This window comes from Tinamus guttatus, unplaced genomic scaffold (genome assembly GCF_059628265.1).
Source record: "Tinamus guttatus ecotype Peru unplaced genomic scaffold, ASM5962826v1 Tinamus_guttatus_pri_ptg000198l, whole genome shotgun sequence".
NCBI classification, from domain to species: Eukaryota; Metazoa; Chordata; class Aves; order Tinamiformes; family Tinamidae; genus Tinamus; species Tinamus guttatus.
In genome coordinates, this window is record NW_028288732.1 from 2,941,202 (window position 1) to 2,959,609 (window position 18,408).

General features: G+C 35.0%; 1 protein-coding gene across 1 annotated transcript in view; it reads right to left on the reverse strand.

The window, feature by feature from the left end:
- NAALADL2 (N-acetylated alpha-linked acidic dipeptidase like 2) overlaps positions 1 to 18,408 on the reverse strand; it is a 212,826-nt gene that overhangs the window by 84,169 nt on the left and 110,249 nt on the right. Inside the window, exons 7-9 of the mRNA XM_088523818.1 lie at positions 14,268 to 14,360; positions 10,219 to 10,424; positions 8,593 to 8,712 (exon numbers count right to left, since the gene is read on the reverse strand). Of these exons, the coding sequence (XP_088379944.1) occupies positions 8,593 to 8,712; positions 10,219 to 10,424; positions 14,268 to 14,360 (419 nt within the window). The remainder of the gene's footprint in view (positions 1 to 8,592; positions 8,713 to 10,218; positions 10,425 to 14,267; positions 14,361 to 18,408) is intronic.

Consider the following 18,408-nt stretch of genomic DNA (forward strand, 5'->3'; position numbering starts at 1 on the left):
CTTCCCGATGAACACCCATGTACAGAAAATCAGAGTAAGGACCAAAATATGCATGTTTAAAGCCCAAGGCAGAGTGTATTCTTTGTGGAGCGTAAGCACATTGTCCCAATTAAAGGTCACATATGAGCTCTCCTCCTTTCAGCTAGTGTTACAGCTTGCTTTTTAAAAGGTCATTGGGAGGCTATAAGTCAAGTTACAAGAATATTTTGCCTTCAGCTACAGCATTACTTACTAAATCAGCACTGCACAAGGATCTTTATGTTAAATCTGCCTAAATGGGATGAACTTGCTTTGACATGGAAATGTGGAATATCAGGGTAGGCAGAAAAGCATACAAATCATGATTTTTCATTTAGTAGCTTATTTTAAGAGTATAATTAAACATTGCCATATCAAGCTCACGCCAGCATGCCCAAAACCTCTTTTAGAACCCCCTGACCTTACAACATGATGACTCAGAACAACCTGATGAGTAGAAACACTCAAGATATCGCCCAAGTGCAGCAGGCTAGGCAAAGGCGAATTTTGCCATCCTAATGACTTATCCAACAGGGCAAAATTCAATTGTGAACCTGCGGAAAAGCAGGACTCTCCCAGGATCCTTTCCCACTCCCCCAACTCCCCAGCATACGCAAGAAACGTAAACATGAAGTGCATTAATCTCTGCATTATGATAGAAGAGCTAATTCCCATCTTTCTCACCCCCAGTGGAAGCTCTAGAAAAGACTGGTGCTAGTGCTTTGTGGTGCTAGGCAGGAAAACACGCATCACTAGCAAGAGCAATGATGGGCAGCGAACAGGATAAAAATATTTTTAGCTATTTTTAGCAGGATTTAAACTGATAACCTAAAATGCGAAATTGCCATATGCACTTGGCAGATCCTCGAGCTGATCAGGTCTACACATACTCATTAAAAATTCCCAAAGAAAACACCAAATTTTTGCTGCCTTTTTATGTTTTAAAGAATTGCTCATTTTGATTTTCTGCAGCTCGGGATCTCCAAAGCAGATTCTGTTATAGTTGTTTCTACCATTATGGTTCCTCTAAACTTCACACACATACTCCCAGATTATCTTCCTTATCTTTATTTTTGTTTGTTTTCAATTGTTCATGAATAGGAAAGAAAAAGACTAATTCAGGGGAAGAAAAATACATAGTTAAATACAAACTTTTAGACACCCTACGCACACAGTCGAACAGAAGACTAATACTGCAATCTATTTAAAGATTATGACATTCTTTTTATATTTTTGCTTCTCTTGAACAAATAGATTAATCACTCAGAAGATATCTAATGTCACCCGTCTACTGCTATTAGCTGATATCGAGGACAACCAGTTTTTGATGAGCAAGATCAGATGCCTTCTGCAGTTCTGTCAACATAAACATAATGCTCTTTTCACAGAGAATGAAAGCTGTTCAGTGCTAGTGCAGAAAATCGTCAGCCTTACGAGGAAATAACTCAAGGGTCAGGATCCATATCTTTTCTCTTTTGCAACAATACAAATCATGAAAAAAAATATACTTAAATCACTACAGTTACAGAATTTTAAAGAAATAAAAGTGATACCAGGATTACATCCTCAACCTCTTTTTCCATTATCAGAACAATGAAATAGAAAGTAGTGATAGGTGTAAGGATCATAGCATATTGGAGACTAGGTGCGTCCTTTTTATGTGAAAACAATATTTAAGGACTAATATATAAAGAAAATATTATCCAGAATCAAAGGCAATTGAGATTTGTGCATAATTGAGGAATTAAAAAAAATGTTTTGGAAGAACTCCAGAAGAAGAAAAAGCATCTTGAAGAAAAGCAATGAGATGTGCTGTCTTCAGACTAATCATACTCAGTTTAATGGAAAACCTTTTGTTCCAGATTCATTGGCTAGTCAGCTACTTCAGTTTACAAAGATATATTTCAAATATCTTGCTTTGTTCTCAAGAGGTATTACTTTACTGGCAAATAGATCAGGATTTTTTTTTCTTTACAGCAAACATACAACAAACAAAAATGAAATACCTTTTCATACTGTTTTTCTGATTTGTGATTCTCACTTCCACTCTACGTATATCTTTCTGCCATTTGAACTCAATGGAGAATATTAGCTGAAGAGCAATATGCCTCAAGTGGGAATCTTTGACAAACACTGGAGTTAACAAAGACTTCACTTACTCATCTGAGACATATTAATCCATTACAAAAGCTAAACTTCAAACAAACTTTCTGAAGAAGATGTATCAATTCTCTGAAGTTGACATTTCTACATTCAAAGGATGTAATTTTCTTGCTACATCTAAAAAAATCTCCCAGAATCAGTTTATCTAAAGCTCAGGCAATTCTTAAAACCACAAAGCAGGATTTTTGTACTTAATGACCAACTATTTTTTTCTTCCATGAATCTATCCATCTCTGAAGCCATGTACCATTCTACAGTATTCTATGGTAGAAATAAACAACAGTTTCTGAAATAATTAACAGCTGACAGAGAATATGATAACACTTGTTTAGTATGCAAAAAGATTATTATAAAGAGAACACATATCACATGGAGAAACACAAAAAATAAGAGGAAAAAGTAGTTTGCAATGGTGAGGACTTAAAGAGATGGAGGGAAAATAAAATCCAAGCAAGGTGTAGAACTTCTTACACTGAAAACACACACATTGGAGATACTTTTTTTTTTTTTTTTTTTTTGGCTGTTGTGCGTAGAGATGAATTAAGCTGGATTGCTTGAAGTCCCTGCAGTTTTGTATTATTCACTGATATTTACATATCACCTATTCACCCCATATATTTAGAATTTGTGAAATAAGATTCTAATTTATTTTATAGAAGAAAAAAAAAAGTAATACTATACCTTTGTGTTTCATTATTCATTGTATAAGAACAATAATCCATTAATTTACAGGATAAAAAAAAGATTTTTTTTTCTCCTCCAATCCTCCAAAGCAGGGAAGAAATATCCACTACCACTTAATTGGTTCCAAAGCACCTTTTAGCCTGAATATTCGGGCCATTTTAGCTGTGCAGGCAACTTTTCTACAAGCTTACCTGAAGATATTTTGTAAATATGATTTATGGCACTTTTGCAGTATTTCAAGTTAATTAAGCTCCTTGAGTGACAACTGCAAGTAACTACCATTACTCGTTTTAAATAGAAAGTTAATCATAACGCAAAGTTTGGTAAGCAGATCAAAAGCAGTACGAAATGCAAACAATAAAATGTATCTTACAAGACAAGCTTTCTTTGAATATCAATGTTCATATAAGATGTTTTGTAAATAGCATGAAAAGCAAAACTGATACTTCCATGGAGTTCACGTATGCTAGCTAACATGCCCCGTATCTTCTATGCAACATATCCTTCTGGTTTGTTCATCAGTTACTATTTGCTGGAGTGCAAAACTGCAGTTAAAATCAAAAATGATCTCTAGCTTTCTTAGACAGATTTCTACCCCCTTCCCACCCTCCCCATTTTGAAACAACATAACAATTTTCAGTATTTTCGTGTTAATTTTCAGGACATTGCCTAAGTGGCCCAGATTAATTCTTTTCAACTGAATTTCGGTCTCCCTATTATTTTTTTTTTAAGTAAAAATGTACCAAACTTTTTTCTTTAATTTTAAAATAAATAAAAATATATATTTTTTAAATAAATTTGTCATTCACTCATCCATTTCATGAGAGAGAGAGATATGCAAATAGCTTTAGTTATTCAAATATACTGTTTCAGAAAATATCTATAGTAAATAATCTTGGTGGAAGGGGTGGAAGGTATGGCTAAATTAAGGTTAACATTTCCATAAACTCAGACATATTTTTGTACTGCAGAGTCTAATTGGGTTACTCAGAGTTAGCAGGTGATCTTGATAATTCTCCAGGTGATCTTGATAACACATGAAACAGCAGGAGGATCAGCTGAGTAAGTATTTAGGAAAAAAAAGCAAAAGTTGTTTATTAATCTTAATAATAAATATTGCTTTTTTTTTCCCCAGACATTGAAATCAATGAGTGTATAAAGGGCAGCTCAAAAGCCTCCAAAAATAAAATACCATTCAATAGCAATATATTACAATCTGATCTGCAGGTTTTTTTCAGTTTTCACCTCTGAAATTAAATCTAGACATTCTCATTTCAAAGAGAAGAAACAGAACAGCTTCTTCAGTTAAATAGAAACATTTATAGACTCATTCTGATTTAGCAGAAAAAGTGAGTTTATTCTGTTTTTATACATGAGCGGAAAGAGAGAAAAAAAAAATCTGTAACACTCAACTCATGGAATTGAGGGAGACAAAGGATTCCCACAATGTGTGATGTTCCCATACCAAGTAAATCAAGTCTCTGCTGACAGGGAAGGTCCTTGGGGCCCTCTAAAAGCATTTTCCAATACTTACTGTGGCCAAATAAAGCCTTTTAGCATTGTAGCACTGTAAGCATTTTGACTATTTCAATGTTCAAAACTGTCAAACCAAACTTGAAGTTTTGGATTGAACAAAGGAAAATGGCCACATGAATTCTCTGGGGTTTACACAGCGAGGTGAGCATCTGAAAGGATTCCTACCTGCTTTATGATGACCCAACAAGCCCCGACTACAATGTCAAGTTCACCATCATGTGAAAATTCAGAGGAAGAAGCTAGTTTCCAACTTTTTATTTATTTATTTTTAACAAGATACCACTCACTACTAGTAACGCCAAATTTTCTACTGAAGGTAGACAATTCAACCTTCTTCAAGCAATTATACAGCAAAATATCTGACCATCCAAGGGGAGAGATGAAACAAAGTAAAAAAAAAAAAAGGTATAGAGACTAAATGTTAGAAAGATCTTTTTGAAAATAGTGTCTCAGCAATTAAGTCTGAAAACAGATAGCTACAAAATAGATGTAATTATTTTTGATTAAAACAGAGATAAAAAACAGAGCCATGTCACTATAACATAATAACCGTTAAATAGCTACTAAATGCATTTATCATAGCTAATAATGACAAGAACAGCAAGAGAATCTTTTTAATTACCTCTGGTTATGGGTATGATCTAAAATATCCACAGCCGTCAACCTGTCATCTTCCTAAGTACTAGAAGTTCAGTTTAAAACTCTCTACCTGAAAGGTTTTCTGTCATTATGAAAACATCTTTCTATCATCAAGAAGTCAGTTCCAGAGGGAAATAACTAGGAACAGTAAGAGGAAATTGAACAGAGGAATATTTAGACAGAATTGAAGGCAAATTTTCAAATATCAGAGATTGGATAAGGACTCTTCCACTGTTCAATATCGCTTATTGCATTAGGCACAGTCAATTACAATACACAATACTTGGAACCAAAATCTATTCTACATCAGGTAAGGAATTGGAGAAAACTCCCAAACGGCAGCTCTACTTTTAAAGATGACAAAACATCCCTCAGAAGTGGGAGAGGAAGAATTAATATTGACAATATTCTAAGACATTTTGAGTAAAATCAAAAAATAATCACTACAACTATACAGAAATTTATCTATAGCTCTTCTTCAAAAAGAAAGAATATTTCCTGTCAATACCAATAACAATAAACGTTAAAAGCTTTATTTTTTTTTTCTGCCATTTGCTCCAATAATAGAAAGTAATAGTATGAAGACTCCTTGATACAGCCATTTTTAATTCTAATATAGCAAGTGTTCAGTCCACTCTTCACCTTCTTCACTAGATTTTTAAGGGACAGTAAGTTTTCTTGGGTTCATCAATAACAGCAGCTCCAGAGTCTGACCAGCAATGACCACAGGATCAGTTAAAGAGCAATTAATCTAGCAACCATAACAACTTATACATGTGAAATGTTAGATATAGAAAAAAAATGATTACTGTTGTGTTTTACAAGAAATGAATGTCAGCATCAAATAATCCCAATTTACCAATGACTCTCTGCCAGCAAGTGGTGATTCACTAACAGAGCAAGTGAATAAACACTCCTGTTATAAAATAAGAGTAGGTAAAAACATAACTTGGCAGGATCTCCCTCTCATTAATGTGGACATTAATTAACATGGTTATACAAGAAAAGACATGAATTAAATATGTCAAGATCTCTGAATTGTTTGAATTCCTCTTTGCTTAAATAATCCAAATATTTAAATTAGTTTTTTCATGTAATTCTGTGTTTCAAACAGAATCCCCACTGAACACTATGACTGATAGGCACATAAAATTATTATTTGCCCACTGCTTATGTAGCTTCCTTATTAAACCTTCATACAAAATAAAGATGTAATCCTTTATGTAAAAATATCTTTAAGAAGTCACAGTCTCTGTTAATCAGCCAAGTACTTACGCTACTCTCGCACTAACAATCAAATCTTACATAGTAGCCAGCTCCTCAGGTTTCTGATTTAAGTCTAGAATATTAATACTAGCTAAAATAAGACTTCTTCCACTGAGACTAATAGTACACTGAGCCATGTTCCACTTGCCCACAAATTAAGAATTGTTTCCATCTAGCCACGCAACCTTGGCCATTTTCCATCCTCCTTTAGAAATTTACTGATGTCATTCTTTCTAAATTCCTGTTTCATCTCCATTTCTGTTGTAACAAATCTATGTTCATAGGATTACTCCTAAGATGAATTATTAAATACACATTACAATTATTCTTGCCTCTTGCTGGACTTTAAGTGCTTCTTGCACTTACTTCTGTTCACATGAATCGCATGCGAGTGCACTCCCAATTTCTGCAAGAGAGGATGCGCTCCAAGAAGACAGTTCTTACCCTATTTGTACTATCATAATTCTGAGGTAAATTACACGGCCTTCTTGGCAAGCACTTGAAGTAATACCAATATTCTTCATGAAAAGATCAATCTTCTGTAAAAAGTGCTCTAGACACATGGCAAATTGAGAGTGCTCATGGGAACAAACGGCAGATGTGTGCTTGGCCACTCCATCACTGCTGATATATTTGACATGGATTCAGAATTCTGGCCAGCTTTACGAAGCTGTAGATCCTGTAAGTTGTTTTAATGTCATAGACTGTATTACAGTTGCATTAACTGAAAATTATACTACCCAAAAAAAAGTATGCAATCTTGCATTTATTGCAGGCTAATTAACTGGACTGCTAAAGGAGGTTGTATCCATAATACTGAGCAGGATGCAAAACTGCTATTACACAAATAATCATAAAATGCTAAAATTCCATATCCAAATGTACCACATAAGGAAAGCGGAGGCCAAAAACAAACCTCCTTTGCTTTCAAAATACACGGCAGATCTGTAGCATTCTTACTAATACTGTTTTTATTAGAATAAAAGAATGAATTTTTAACAACATGATAGGCACAAATAAAAAATAAAATTATAATAAGAAGAGATAGTGCTTCCTGTACAGCTCCAGGCAGCTTACGGTTTTTGTATCACTGGCACAGATCATATTTTGAAGTCAAATACCTCAAGGACCTAATGTAATATATTTATTCTTTTAAACAGCAAGCACCCATTTTAATGGAGAAAGGACTGCAAATCACAACGGAAAGTTAGCTAGTCATCACTATTTTTCAAAAACACAATAGTTAAGCATTTAAAATATATATGTATATAACTGACATGTCCAGACAGCCTGCAGACCAATACTTACAACATTTTGAATTATTTCCCATAAATTTATATATATTTTTTGTTTTCTTTTGTTTCTTAAAAGCAAAATGTAAACTAAATTTACATCTTGCGTTATATAGTATTTGCACAAAATAAAACAGATTCTTCTCAGGACAAAATTACCACCCCGTCACTGGACAGGTATAACAATTTGTTTGATAACAAAACATTTTAGTAAATTTAGATAGAAATTGCCAAGCCAAAAATTGCCATAAGTCCATTTAATTCAAGTGCTACTGCTTTGATCAATGTTTAGTACTTACTTCTTCAGAGGCAACTCAAAGAAACATCAAAAAAAGGTAATGAGGATTAGCCTGGCAAATTCATGGAAGAAAATTACCTAAAGTGCTCATTTGATGAAAGTCAAATTGAACTCCATGTTAAGCAGCCCATTCTAAACTATTTTTATAATGTAGTACTTACTTTACATTATTTTCTCTTAATTTTATGTATTAATAAAAACAACAAGATCATTCCTTTAAAACATATGTGCACTTATATCAGCACAACTATGAGATACCAGAGGCTAGTTCCAGTGGTGTAGCTGAGGGGTGAACTTGACACAACCTTAATTATGAACGAGCATTACTTTCCCTGTATGCCACATGCTACATCTGACAAATTTACAGGTTAAATGTGAATTGACAGATGGTCTTGAAGGATTGGATTAGGAAGAAAAAAAAATGTGTTAATGAATAGAAAATACGCTACTTTAAAGCTGTTAAAAATGGAGAAAGCTGAATGGAATGCAAATAACAGTGAGACTTGGTTTAATGAACTCTTGAGGTAAGTTACCCTCTGTGCTCTCAGCCTGCTGATTTAGTAAAAAATTGTTCATGCAACATGAAAAGAAAAAAGAAAAAAAAACAGCTGTAGTTGCCTAAAATCAACCAGGATCAAAGCAGTTAGCCATGTAACTTCATAAACCATATATAAAAGAAAATACTTCATTTCTAACCTCTGCTGCCAGCTGCTGAAGAGAAGGTGATGCGACAGGTTGCAAAGTGGAGTTGCCTTTGACTGGATTATGGAGGCTAATATAAGCCACGACATTTCTCTGAAGAACTCTCTTGAGACCCTAGAATGCAAGCAGAACAGTGGTTATTACTATGCGTTGCTATAATTAAGATTTGCTTTATTATTTCATTTCCTTTAAAAGGAAAAACTGCCCCCTATGTTTTTGTCTTCTGTGGTTTGATGAATATTACTTAATAATTCTTCTAGCAATATGGTGTTAAGATCTTCAAAGGGTATCTTAGCGTTACTTCTCTCTATAGCAGAAGCTGTAATTCCATTTCACACTTCATTTCAGCAAAATACAAATAGGCCTAGAAGGAATTAAAAATGACTACACTTATAAAGCCCCCAAATGAAAACATTTCATAGTGTGAAACAACATGAAGGCCTTTTAAACTTATGCCTGACAGAAGACAAACTTCAAAAGCGATCATTATCAGCAGCTAAATGCACTTGAATTTTTGAAGTCCAAATTTAGATGTGAATTGCATAACTTCCCCAGTGGTGTCACTTTATTATGTTTAAAACTAGGAAAATAGCACATATGAACCATTCCAATTATGTGTTTTAAAAAAGATCACCTTTGCCACCTTAGTAATGAGTTCCTCTTTGCATAAAGAGAAGAGGAACCACTGAAGAGGTGCAACGCAATTACATCTGATGTACAGCTGATTTGAAGTGGAGCTAAATAAATTTTGCTTCCAGTTTGCATTTTTTAAACTTGACTTTTTTCACCCTCTTCTTGTTTTTGAAGAATAACCATGTTTGGAATATGAAACTTAGAAAACAGCTAGCTGCTCCTCACAAATGATAAAAGTTAACTCTTCACTTCATCTACTGTTTTAATTCAGAAGCCATGGGCCTCTCTGCTGGCTATTCCTCTTTAATTGATCAATTTTCCTGTAATCATATGTGATCAACAGGACTTTAATAAGTTATTTTCTTTCACTGGGATGATTTTTATTCTGCTGAAATCAACAGCCCAAGGAATTGTCTGTGTTGAACTGAATCCAGCTCCTAAGCACAAATATGTGATAGGCCAATCAGAACCAACCACAGAAACACTGAAATGTTTCTGTATATAATTAATATAAATTATGGTACGGTTCTCTTCCATCTTTCAATCTTTTTTCATGGTTGGGGTTCCTCCATAGGAAGCCTATCAATAAGAAATTTGTAACTGCTAAACCTCCAAGAAGGAGTCCTCTAAAGTATTCCTCGTTTTCAGTTTTTTTCTCAGGCTACGCTCTCTTTCACAGTCCTGTGCTGAATTACCAGGGAAATCAGCTCATAAGAGCTCTTGTATATAACCACCTCGCAACCTTCCCAGCTCTAGGAACCATCCGTATCAGCCCATTATCACATGTATCTGTTCCACAGAAACTGCCTACGTACATATTTTCACTGCTTTTATTATGGTATGCACATGGCAGGGTATATTATTTTGGTATACACAGAGTTGTCACAGACCAGTTAATGAATGGTTCTATATACAAGCACGGTTTCATACAACGTTCATGGTTGTTTCAACAAATAGCATCAGTGCTTCTTCCTAAAATTATTTTACCTCTGCCCATTCATATGAACCGATGTTCCCAAATGATGTCCCTCCCCATGAGCAGAAAACCATGGTCCGGTCAGGTCTCCAACCCCTCTTGGCTTTCAACATCACGGCTTCTATAAGAGCAGTAATGACTGTGGTGCTACTGGCCCACTCTTGTCCACCGTAACTATTCAAACCGTTGTGATGGCTACCAATGATGACATATCTGTCTGAATGTGGAGAAAAGGGAAAGGAAAAGGAATCTTATTTCTCAAGGATACTAATATTTAAAGAATTACAAAAATAAAGGGTGAAATGTATTAGTGCTGTCAACAAAAGTTTACATGATCATGTGCAAGACAATTGTACAACATAAATATATGAAACTGAATACTACTTAAAATATATTAGTAAATTTCCCTAAATTAAACACTGTGCTGTCCCCCTCATTCTTTGTTTACTATTGTCTCTTCTCATAAATGTTATCTGCTTTTATAGCAGGGACTTCTGTCACACAGATAATGTAAAAACCTTGCATGCTCAAAAAAAAAAAAAAAAAAAAAGGTAGGTTAATACAATGAGAAACATAAAGAAAATAAACCAAGTATTTGTACTCCCTCACCTGGAAGACTGTGTTCAGTGCTCACCGCCCTACCCCAAAAAAGACATAGCAGTAACAGCAGTTGAAGCAGGTAACCAGAACGGTTAGAAATCAGGACTCTGACTTCCATGTAAGGAACATTGAAAAGACCTGGACTGCAGGTTTAGAGAGAAGACACGACAGAGGAATAAAAACAATGAATGATACAGAAAAGTTAACTCAGACCTATCAACTTTGGTGATATTGGAAGAAAGTGTTCTATAGAATTAAAAGCAAGAGGTTTTGACCTGAAATAAGAAAATATGTATAGTTAATCAGAAGAATTTTCTACCAAAAGATATAATACATAATCCAAAATTTATTGACTATTGTAAAGAACTATTTTTTTATTCCATGAAGATGCTGTGGTATTATCCAACTGAACCCCTGGTCTCACCGACCTGCATTGAGAAGTCCACGCAAGGCCATGCTGAATGCCTTACTCAACTATTAGCCTTGCTGGGCAAGGTCAGCTCACACAGGAATCCTCTCTGAAGGATTCCTCACTGGAGGTCTTTGATAGTTTGCAAAGCCTCTTTCTGAAGTCCAGATGTGGAGTTTTTAGAGGTGTCTTTCCATATTTCAGGACTCTTATTGAAACAGAAGAGTAGTTATAAAGCGATGTCAGAACCGCAACCATCTCCAAGTGTCATCTGTACTCCACAGAGTGCAAAGTGTTTCAGTTTTCTGTTAGTAGGCTTACTTTAGAAAAACAGATTCATTCTTCACTGTTTGTCAGTATGCCAGAATAAAGCAAGATATATATGTGATAAAATACCTATAAAATGTTATAAATTAAAAAATATTCTTAAAGATACAACTGCTTATGTAAACATATTTTACTGGATACTATACACTTAGATTATAAAACAGTTCTTTATCAAGCTGGTCTATTATCAGCTTTCTTCAATATAATATGCATATTATAGTATATAAACAATGTTTTATATGGGATTGAAAATGCTTTTAAAACAGATCTGGTATGTAGTTGTAACACAACATTTTCCATCAACTGCTTGGGCAGGGTGCATACACACGAGGGTGCATATAGATATGAAAATTTGTTTCCATCAGCGGATGTTGCTCAGATGACAATTTCACTGGGTGACAGGGCTGATAAATTTTACATCTTGTGAGCCAAAGAGAAATCTGAGAGAACATAACAATTTAACATAAAAAAACACTGTCTCACTAATACAACCAGATGTCTATGTTGCATCATATTAAAACTAATCATAGGTTGCATTGACAGTGAAAAGTCACAGGATCTCAAATGCAGCTGACATGAGAATCAGGAACAGTAACATGCAGAAAAGCCCTTCCAGGCTTCCTGGTGGTTACAGAACATACCACTAAAGCAGGATGATCAGACAGGATCAATATTTGCCCCACATTATCACTTCTGCGTGACCTATGAGCAAAATATATGAAAGGAAGCAGAAAGAGTCCTCCGAAACACAGTACAGAACATGCTGGAGGAGCAAGGTATGAGCAGCAACTTATTGCAGGAGACTCCAGGAGATGACACGATAAGGAAAACGAAAGAAAGGACTGGAGGTAGAGAAAAAATATCCATCAAACAGTCCTGAAAGTGAGATGCTAGTGTTCAAGGTAGTGATGGCCTGGACAAAAAAAAAAAAAAAAAAAAAAAAATCACTTAAAGAAAAATCCTTACACTATCTTCTCTTGCTGTAACTCCATTTTTAACCTTGCCCAACAGAGCTACAAAACCAATGGTAGGTTTTCAGGTTTTTAAAAGGCTTCCTCAACCATCACATTTCTTTTGCTCCTGAATCTCTCAACCTTTTGGTTAGATTTCAGATATTCTGCTTCTTTGTTATTCCTCAGTTCAAATGTCAAAGATAATCACCATTATGTGTGTGTGGAAAAATCCACCTCTGGTGAATGTCTACAGACAAGCTACATTGAAAATATAGTTGACTTTCTGCATTTCTCAAGGGGAGTATTTCAGGTGTATAAAACAAACAAACAAAAAATCATCAAAATGACAGAGGATGAATGCTATTAAAACACTGAGTATTATAACAGTTGAGAAGGCATAGCTGTAGTTTCAAGGAGGAAAAATAAAGAAATAGCCGAAGGTTTAATGTTGATTAGAATAAAAGGTACAAATACTTAATTTATGTCTATATTAGAAGCCCCTTGTTACAGTCCTTACTCATGAAGACATTTATGGGATTAATTGCAGGCATCTGAACAGCCCTACTGACCTCACTTCATTATATATCCTCAAAATTAACCATACCTTTGTACTTTAAAAAGCAGCAACTTAAGACAACTGCAATAATAAGATGAGAGATTCAGGCACAGAGAATATATAGAATTTATTAAACAGAAATTGGTACTTTTGCAATTCAAGAGGTGACATATGTCTAAACAAGGCAGTTTCTACCTTTCAAATTCTGTGACGGCTATTTGCAAAACATTAGCAATAGTAAAAACTGGAAACTTTAATTTTTTATTACATTAAAATCCCTTACAAATTAATCAGCAACAAGGTTCAGCTATGTTACAGGAACCCTTAGACTTTTAGACAAAGTCACTTGCAGACAGTAAACAAGATGTTTGTGATTCCTATGATGCCATGATTCTCATATTTACTACACATGACATCAAATCAGAGAAAAGGTTTGTGTTTTAAGTCACATCTGATCTTGTTTGAATCTCAGACATACAGAACAGTCAATATTTCTAAAATTGTATACAATTAAAGTATGGTTGTAACACAAAATAAGGCTGCAGAACTTAAAATTTGGGTAAGAACTTAAACACAGATGTTTGTACACTCAAATCACATTCAATATTTGAACTAAGGCAGAGATCATGCTACACTGTGGTTTCAATGAGACATTTCAGCTAGGCAGTTGTGTTGTGGCTTTGAATCATACAGAGTTTCAGGCTCATATTCATAAAACACCCCCCCCCCCCCAAATCCATCCTACTTTTTTCTGGCATAGGTCCTATACTAAGGAAATCCTCCTAGCAAATGCGCATTTTTTGTTACAAATATATCTATATAAATGTATCACAAAATTATTATAAAATTATAACATTTTCTAAAGTCATCCAGACAACTCACATAATAATTCAAAACATGCAACAGAACACTTTCTATTATTAAAGCCAGAAGCACAGTTACTTAGTATAAAATAAAATTACCATCTATGGTCCAAGTATAATTCCTTCTTTTTGTGTAATATATGCTCATTTTAACTATAACATCCCCTTGAGCTCATTCTCTGTGTAATTCGTATGGTGCATTTTACTATAAATCATATCACAAAATCTCTGCAACAAAGACTTTTTTCTCCTTTATACGTACATTATGTAGCAAAAGAGAAACCTGATCCCAGCCATGACTCCCAGCCATTTTGAAATAACTAATCAACACAAATGATAAAGGGCTACTTACCAGGAAATACAGTTCCTTTTAAATATCCAATAACATTAGAAATTGTCTTGTACGTGGTGACTGACTGAATATTCAGACTGATTATTTTTTTGTCTGTTAAAAGATTAAAAAAAAAGGAAAAGAAAAAAGAGGAAGAAAACTAAGAACATGTTAAACTGCTATTTACCCAGCCAAGAAATCTACAAGCCACAGAAAAACTCATGCATTAAAAAATAAAATTAAAATAAAAAATATATATATAAAAAAAGATATTAAAGAAGCAGCAGATTAAAACATGAAATAATATCACACTATTTTCCTAGTACCATTTCAGTAGCAGGGATTAAACCCGGAATTTCAGAAGCAGCCTCTACTTCTGGAGTTAAAAGGTTATTCAATTCACCCCATAAATGCTGATACAATACAACAGGTACAGCAAAAGAGGCAGATTTACATACTCTTATGATATAGATAATTGTTTTAATCTCAGGTTTAAGAGGAAATAGGTAACAGGTTTAAGAGGTAACAGCCAAGAGGTTTACTAGCCTCATCCAGGCACTCTGTTGATAGCATTCAAAAACTTCCTCCTGGTTTACATTAGACTGTTTTTCTGGAAGACTCTATGCCAAGTCAGATGGGAAAACTGTACCTCTGCAGCCCCGGTCCCAGCAGGGCATCTGGTAGTGACACAGCTGCACACTTAGGCCAGCAGGACCAGCACACTTGGCTTAGCTGATATCAAAGGAAGGATGGGGCTAGTTCCAGAGAGAAAAATTTCATGAAACTACCGGTCTACAAGGGAGCTGCCAATGCCAAGCTATGCCAGTTGAGACTGTAGCACAGGATAAAGACAGGGAAATGTCAATGTCAGAGACAGAATAGTTTATAAAGCCCAGCTGCCCTTTGCTGAGAATTGCTGCTGCTCTCTGTGCCCCAGGTGGGACACGTCAGACCCTCTAACTCCGCTGCAGCCTGTGGCAGAGCAAACACCACAGCTAATTACAGGCAGATGTGGCCACCTCTACGCGTTCCACCTGCATTACGGCAGACTGCATTAGCATTCATCCCATCCAAAAGGTCAGAACTTCGATCAAAGGAGGGAAATGTCTCAAGCAGCTCGCATGTAAATGCTAGCAAATTGCCTGCCAATAACCACCGTGTCATCCCCAACTCTTCTGGGAGGTTTTCCTACCTCCACACAGGATCGGACCACCCTGAGACAGGCCCATGCTGGGAAGTGTAGCAGAGCTGGAGTTCCTCCAGAGCAAGGCCCAAATCCAGCCACCACAGACCACAACCAATGTTCCGTGGATGGCTCTGTTCTCCATCACCCAGATTATTTTCCTTTTTCTCCCCTGTTCCGTTTCTAACAGCTTCTTTCCAAGCTCTGTTTCCCAAGATATGGAGAACACTGATGGGGAAAGTGTGGTGCAAAGAGAAGACGACACATCTCTACCCCAATGTTCTTCAGGGTTCATCTGCTGGTACTTCAGCTGGCTTCTTCAGCTAAAAATTTACTTCAAAATTCTATTAAAACAAAATTCTATATATTTTCATCCACTATCCTTCATTGATTTTTGGAACAAGCCTAACAGCCAGAATATTTAAAAACAGTGTAGGTTACTACCCAACAGTACTTACCCTACTTTTCACAGAGACAAGACCGCTTTACTATCAGTAGATACATTTCCTATATGTCTTTAACTAGAGTGCAACGGGAAAGAAAGGGTGAATTGAACACAGTTCATTAAAAAAAAAAAAAAATACTCTTTGCAATAAGCAACACAGAACCTTTAATATTTTGATCTGTCATGTGTACGTGGGGGTTCAAGTCCTAATTAACTTTGTCCTTCTGATGCATGCTAAGTTTTCTAAGTTTTATCTAAGTTCTGTCATCACCATTTGATGATGAATTGGCAGAAGACATTCAGATACTCCAGAATTTTATAAAATATTTTGCTTTTAAGGTAATCAGTCCAAAGAGGTCACAACACTGTTACTTACAATTTTTTAAAATCCTATTTAAAAATCTGAAACCAGTTCATGGTATCCATCAGTATTTTTAATTTCACCTATACTATGCATATTACTTCAAGATCCAGTTCCATCTCTATAATGATTATAGGGCCAATTTACTGAGCTTAAAAAGACTTTCAAGACAGAATTCATATTCCTTCTTTTTCCTAACCTACAACACTTTAGATACAGCATACCTCCCTAGGTCCCACTTCCACAAAGAACAAGACAAATCCTTTGGTGGACAACTGATTTAATGTCATTCTTAACATTTTCCTTTAATGAGTATCACCCATGCAGTCCTCAACTGAACATAGAGCAAGAGGATTTTTTTTTCTGGCAGTGCACATGTTCTGGAATCAGATATTCAAGTTAAGAGTCACATAATACAGTAGAACGCTTAAAGTGACTTAGGCTTAACAGCTTAGCACACCAGATGAAAAGACTGAGCGCGCTCTCTTTGGTATATACAGCAAAAGTGAAATTTAATCTCCTTTAAACAGTTCTGACAACAAATCTCGCTTCCCAATGCTACTCTTTAAAGGTTTTGACAACTTTTTTTTTTTTTTTTCTCCTGTATTCTCTGGAAGCCTATGAAGAGAATTAAGCTTAACGATGCTCAAGATACACTTCAAGTATATATACATGCCAAAAACCACTTCTGAAAGAGGAAACAGGAAAAATATTTGTGTTTTGTCAGTATTCCTGATTTATTTATTTCCTGATTTGAAACTGATAAATTGTGTCACAGCTAATAACTACTTGTGCCTCTCATAATTACTCAGATCCTTCTTAAAATGCCAGATTACTACTTGCAAATCGTTTGATTGGCGACTTCGGAACTTCAGATGAGGCAAAATTGCTTCCTGTGGCCTCAGAATTGAGTTTTATTGCCTTTTTTTTTTTCTCTCTCCATTTTTAGCCTTGCCCTAAGCTCAAAACAATGCGGAAAAGCGACAAAGTTTGAGTTGGATTTCTTTTACTGCTCATATGAAACAGTTTTAATCTACTTGTCTGAGTGTCCCTTTCACTACAAGGTTTTAAAAGTATCTTTAGGAACTTGAGTTTGAAAACTGAACTTCCTTTCACATGACCTTTGCTGCAAATACACGATAATCTCCCCACATGCACATTTAACTCAAGCATAGAATCATCAAAAATAAACTGAATATATGCATTTGCAGATCATAGTCTTTAGACTATAAAAACAGAAGTTATTCCAGAAGACTGGAGAAACAAATATGTTATGTTGAATAAACTTCAGGAATAAGGATTCAAAGGACTATCTCGGTCTCTCATGTATATATAATACCTGTTGAAATCAACATAGCCTGAATAAAAAGACATCAATTTTAAATCACAATGAAAGTAAATCTTTCAATCACCATCAATCAGGTGTAGCTGAATTATTTTAAGGTGCATTTATGCAACTGGAGTAGCCAGGATAAGATTACATAATGTTTCTCGTTCCTGCCATTCAAAAGGTTTTTGAGAGGCTCTACCAGCTCAATGGCTAACTTCCAAGCTGGTGCTATCAAGCTTTTCTGACACTACCAAAGGCTAAAAATTTCTTTAATCAGGAAATCTACAATTTTTGTGAAGTTATTTTTACTGAGGCTTTAAAGTAACTTAAAATCCCCCAAAACTTATTAGACAGGAAGAATGACTGTACTTCATTTAGAAGCACTGTGAGCTGCTTGCATACAAAGTATAAACAAATCCTTTACTGATCTCTTGTACTGGTGATACTATAAAGATTAATATAGATATTTATAATATAAATATTTGCAATATGCTGTTACATTCTCATCAATCTAATGAGTATATATTAAAAGCCATGTAGGTAAAACAAGTTTTATTATCATTTGAAAATAATTCTTAATTTTCTAGAGCTACTGGCCAAAACAAAATCTAAACTACTGCCATATTAGACTGCTTAGTTTATCGGCTTTTGAAACTTTACTTAACAGTAAACTTGTATCTTTCTTAGTTCTCAGTGTTACATAAGCCATTTTGAGCTTTCTGCTTCATATTTTCTACTTCATACTTTCAGATTTTTAATCCATTTTCAACTAAGTTCAGATATATGTTCTCAAAATATGGAAATGCAAATGTTATAAGTGTTTATGTAGGATATAACTTTCAT